General features: G+C 42.0%; 1 protein-coding gene across 1 annotated transcript; it reads right to left on the minus strand.

Annotated features, from left to right (window-relative positions):
* Positions 1–750: 750 nt before the first annotated feature.
* VMA21 (vacuolar ATPase assembly factor VMA21) lies at positions 751–5,597 on the minus strand. Its single transcript, XM_048513661.1, has 3 exons — positions 5,463–5,597; positions 2,064–2,173; positions 751–1,230 (listed from the first exon to the last, which is right to left on the minus strand). Exons 1-3 carry the CDS (start codon positions 5,513–5,515, stop codon positions 1,088–1,090), a joined length of 306 nt encoding a protein of 101 aa, XP_048369618.1. The 5' UTR covers positions 5,516–5,597; the 3' UTR covers positions 751–1,087.
* Between the last annotated feature and the right edge of the window lie 234 nt (positions 5,598–5,831).

Consider the following 5,831-nt stretch of genomic DNA (forward strand, 5'->3'; position numbering starts at 1 on the left):
GAAGTCTGTTACACATTGTGGCAACTTCTCTCTGTGATACACCTCTGAAGATGCCAGCCACAGATGCAGGCGAAATGTTAGGAAACAAGATATACCAGACCATGGCCACACAGCCCGGAAAAGCCACCACAACCAGAAATGATATTAACTATCACACTGACATTAAAAATAGCAAGTGTAGAGTGTTAAACACACATCTAATAATAGATAATGAATGCAGATCCATCTTTTATGTGTTTGTATGTTATTCTTGTTTCTATGTTCTTTCTCTGTTTTTCTGCTGTTATGTATTGTAAAAAAATGATAAATTATATTTTAAAAACAGATCTGTTTAAGGTAGGCTGTTGGTCTCAGCACCCAACACACACTTCTGGATCTGGAACACCATCCTCCAGGTTAATGTTATGTCTTGACCATGTCTTGAGAGATTAAATGTAAAATGGAGAGACATTTTAATTGCCCCATCACTGAAAAAAAGAAGTGTTTGGGGAAAAAAATAGGGACCACTGTATTTAACAAGTTGTTTTTTAGGTGGCAGGACATCTGATGCTAAGAACTACCAGACAGAAATGTATTGCAAACAAATGGAATTTATGAGTTTGTGAACTCTAAACTGATGGACAGGACACCACATAATAACTTTCCTCTCAAAAAAGGAACGTGAAGACTACATCTAGAACAAAAAGGGATAAAATCCATGTCACGTTCATTCATTTGCAATCCAGAATCTCTTTCTGGAAACATTTGAAATTCTCAGTCCACTCATTTTATTTTATGCATTGTCCCGATGAGGACCTAGACATCATTCTTGACAGCTTAACAGAAAGAAAACCAAACAAATCCCTTGCAATCGGCCTGTAGGAACAAAAATGGACATTCCTTCTGGCATGCTCCATACTCTTCTTGCCAATAGGCAAATTTTGAATTTGATGAATTCACGGATCTTGTTAGACAAAGCAGCAAATCTTGTACCACTCAATAAGGGAGATTTTTGGAATTCAGAGGACTTCACCTCTATGCATCATGACAATGTTCTCTTTGAGGTGGCACGCCACCTGCGAAATGTTCCCTTACGTGACAGCTGACTTTAGTCCTGCTTGCCTTCACGCCATTGCCGCGATCCTTCATTCCACGCAACGTAGACAAAAAGAGCAAGCACAAAGTGAACAGCAACCACAGCGACTATAGCAGCGTAAAAATAGCTGTCCCTGTTGGTCATTCCAAGGGTGCCTGAAATAAAGAGGCAAAGAATCAAGTAAGAGGTCGGTACACACCTTCAAAGGGCTAAGGCTCAAATTACCTTTTCAGAGACAAAAGGCTATTCAATGAACTCATTTCTTTTGTATGGTTACTTTATTGCTTTTTCATCCCACCTGTCCTTAATTGCTCTGGAAGTCCAGTTCCTTTAAACCATACAGACGACTTAACAAATCCTGCTCTTTAAGACCCAGGCAGCTCAATCCAGAGTCTTGGGTGACCAGGAATGGCACTGCTACAGCGCAGTCCTGCTGCCTCCAGTGGGCTTTCTCTAGGCACGAGGAGGTAGAACCCACCCCCCTCCAAAGCCCCACACCTCCAGAACGCCCTTCATAGGGCTAAATGGATTTTACATTAAGTGGTGTTGTCCATGCCCCGGCCCACAATCCTGAGGTGGAAACTGACTAATGTCAGCTCCACCCATAGGAATGCCTCTGCCACACCTGTGCTGTGCTGACAGGGCTGGCAGCAATTCAGGAGTGGTGACAAGGCATTGGGTGCTACATCCGGGTGTCCTGGGAGGCCCACAGCAGCTGGGTGTCAGCGTACTCCCCCCCCCCCGGGGTAAATGCCCTGGGGAAGGCAAACCCGGCAGCGTGGGTCCATGCTGCCTCCCCAAACTGATTCCCTCCCTTTTGGATTGGGCCATAACAAATATTTAAAACAAATAATTTATCACAATGACTACTACAATTCAGACCAAGCTATACAAATGCATGGCTAGTACATGCCACTGTAATAAAATTACTGTGAATCATTCATTTCGTTTGAGAGGAAGAGGCAGAGAGTTCTTTAAAGACAATTACCTTCAAACACATACACCTTGGATGAGAAATACAATCCAATGGGCAGCAAAATCATTAAAGTTGTGAAGAAAAGAAGTGTCCTCAGAGTGGCTGCTAATGAACCTTCATTTCTGCAAGTAGAAAATCACACAGAGAAAATACGTCACCCGCCACACATTTTCCATTACAACTGTACAAGTCATCAACTGGGTTTTTCAAAGATAATCATTAAGTTTTTCATTTACTTATGACATTTTCAAAAGCTCTAGGAAATGCTAACAGACAGCTCAGCACCAGAAATCATACCCAAGGGATAATATGCCAGTGTTTTCATTGGACAAAAACAAATGAACACACACAAGTGATACAAGACAAATTAACATGTGGTTTAATTTAATGCACAAATTAACTTGTTGAAAAGGTATGCAACTTTATACAGAGCATCATGTTTACCATAACATTATACTCCCAGTAGAAATTAGAACCAAAGTTGCTTAGATACATGTTGCTATGAAGAATATAATCAAAACAGCCATTTATGACACAATTTCACAATTTTTTTTTCCTGGCCAAATTTTACTTAAGAGTTGATCATGTGTGTTTCAATGAGGATACATTTTCATAAACAAAAAAATGATTTCAGACAATATACAACTTTTAAGACAAAAGAAGTCACAATAATTTTTTCATCATAGCACAATATAACTAGCCAACTCAGAAATCCATGTATGCTAAGATGCGTTCAGAAATCCCTTGAATGGTACAGAAACCTTCATTCACTTAAACAAGGGACTAAGCGGCATCTGAAAAACAAATTTTTGCCATTGAGCTCCTTTCACCAAAAAGAACAAGAAAAATCATTTTGAGGGGAAATGTACTAGAGAGCTTGCTCCCATTACAAATGGCAGGAATGGGCAAATTACAGAAAATCTGAACACTGAATTGAATAAATTATAAATGCCACTAAAATTACTGAGCTTGCACCCAATTGTCTTTTTGTTTTCAATTCTTTTTGCAGAGAAAAATCGTTTAAGACTAGGTAGGCCAGTTATAACACGCCTACCCAGGTTTCTGCTGGCTGCTTTGTTTAGATATTTATACCAAAATAAAATAACCTAGCTAACCTTGAATTACAAACATGGCAGGAATCAACCAGAACTTTTTGACAGTGAAAACTGATCAAAAGTGAAAGCAGAAAGCTGAAGGACAGAACACTGTTTGATCTTTGGTCTCCACAAAACACCTAACTTCTCAACATGTACAAACACACAGCTAACTCCCAGATCTTGTCAATACTCATTTATTTTGGTGACAACAAGTTTATTTGGACCAGTTTTATATGTGAAGCTCAAACTACACATGACATCTGTTTAAAGCCAGAGCCAGGTTTAATTTTTTTTCAAGAGCAAGAAGCAAGGGAAGATTGACTCTCTCCATACCTGCCACCTGCTTCCCCATATCCCATTCATCTCTCATTTTCAGTATGAATGAAAAGTGACATTGGGAGACAGACTGGAGGAAATGAAGCTGAAAGCTAGGATTGGAGGTGAGGAGTGAAAAGTACCAGATCTGGGACTATTATCTTAAAAATCACTCTCTCTCACGCATGTGATTGGGGCAGATCCAGATTTAAACAAAAGTCTCTCACAAAATTTTCAACCCTAAAAGTACCTTCTGTCATTAACACTGTTTAAACATTTTTGGAAGATAATTTTATAAACATCTATCTGCCATGGCAGCTGCTAAATGGAGCTTCTAAGTCCAGATGCAGTATACCTTTGATTATTAGATACTGGAACCCATAAAAAGTATTAAGTCATCACCTTTATGCCCAACACAGTAGTTCTTCAAAAATTAAGACCTTTAGGTGCAACTCATTTCATAGGAGAGATGTGGGGGGACGGGGGGAGAGAGTTGTTCTGGGCCCTAGCCATTGAGCCTCAATGTATCACATCCATCATTCCTTCCAAACATCTTTCTTGCCCCTTACATGGCAAGTGGAGGGCAAGCTGGTGGCCCTGTGAAATTGGATTTGGCTCATGAATCTCAGTTCCAGATCCCTAGGGAAAGCTCCATTCAATCAGAGCATCCTCAAAAGAATAAAATATATTCCCAAACCATTTGTAGGCTACAACTGAACATAAACAGGATTCTGCCTCAACGAATTTTCTGGGGTCATCTGATACTGAGGCTTTGTAGGTGTTAAGCGGGTGCAGATCAGTAATCTGGATGGGAAATAAATACACATGGGCATACATGCGAATGTGGACACACACAGACTCATCAGCAAAGAGCAAAAAACAGAAGGAAGAAAACCCCTGTATGTATGTGTGTATTAAGTGTCATCAATCCAGCCTGACAAGTACAAAGCAATATTAATCTATTCATGATAGCTCAGTATCAGCCGATTTGTACTATGATCTAAATGCTCTGCAGACTTGTGCATCATTCAATAATTACAAACTTCTTTCGGCACTAGACATTTTTAAGAGCAGAGATTCCTAGAGAGCTTTTTTGCTTCAAGCAGTACTAACCATTTATATGCATGCTCCCATTTAGTTTAGCCGTCTCCTATTTTGGTTTGCTTGTTTTTCCAGAGCGTGCATAAAAGTACACCTTGAAAGAGATTTTCTAAAACTCTGTTAAAAAAAGAGAGCCAGCCAGAGCTACCACCCACAAGGATACAGCATTCATCTGCTTCCTTCCACTGTCCTGTCCTCCAAAACCTAGGGATCCTCTCTTTCACTCACCTACCTGCTCCAGATCATCTCAAGTCCACTTCAGACATGCAGCAGAACCAAAGCTCTCCTCCCCCCTCAACACTACCCGCTAAAGCTTTGACGGTTCGGACGGCAAGAGGAAGGTGGCACACTGAAATGGTCCACTACTAATGGGCCACTACTAAGGAGCCAGCATGGTGTAGTGGTCAAGAGCACGTGGATTCTAATCTGGAAAACCGGGTTTTCATTCCCCATTCCTCCACATGAGCAGAGGACTCTTAACTGATTAACTTCCCCACTCCCACACATGGAACCTGTGGGTGACCTTGGGCTAGTCACAGTTCTCTCAGAACTCTCTCAGCCCCACCTACCTTACGAGGTGTCTGTTGTGGGGAGAGGAAAGGAAAGAAATTTGTAAGCCACCTTGAGTCTCATTACAGGAGATAAAGGCGGGATATAAATCCAAACTCCCACTCCTCCTCTTCTTAATGCTACATACACATGCCCCTGCACATTGCAAACTAACAGAGGAGAACTGTTTCTGAAAAGCTAGTTATCTACGATCAGGGAGGTGCAGAATTCTAATTCCCCTCCTCTCTTCCTCCCAGTGTTCCAGTCCAGTAGAACCACCTAACTCGGGCTGAAGGAAGCAGTGCAGGGGAGCCCTCCTGGTCAAGCCACCCAACCACCTACCGCTTACCTGGGATCAGGCTGCGCGAGCGCGTCCAAGGACGTCTTATCGTATCGGTCCATGTCGGCCACGAGACAACACCCGCCTCCTTCAAGCTCCAGAACGGGGGAAAGGGGAACAGAAACTGCAAGACCAACTCTTCCGGTCAGCTGACAACATTCCCCGCCCAGCTCCGTCACGTGACCCAGGCTGAACGGAAAAGAGGGAAGGAGAGATGAGGCGCACTTTCAGAAATTCCTAGAGTTTCCACGGAGCGAAGTTCCCGCTCGTTAACGCTTTTCTGTGTATCTTTCCCGCAGCAGTGTAATTTATTCTATTTCCCGCCTCGTAGCGTGGCAGAAAATCTTCCTGAGTGTTAAATGTAAACGCAAAGGTGGA

Source organism: Sphaerodactylus townsendi, linkage group LG13 (assembly GCF_021028975.2).
Source record: "Sphaerodactylus townsendi isolate TG3544 linkage group LG13, MPM_Stown_v2.3, whole genome shotgun sequence".
NCBI lineage: Eukaryota > Metazoa > Chordata > Lepidosauria > Squamata > Sphaerodactylidae > Sphaerodactylus > Sphaerodactylus townsendi.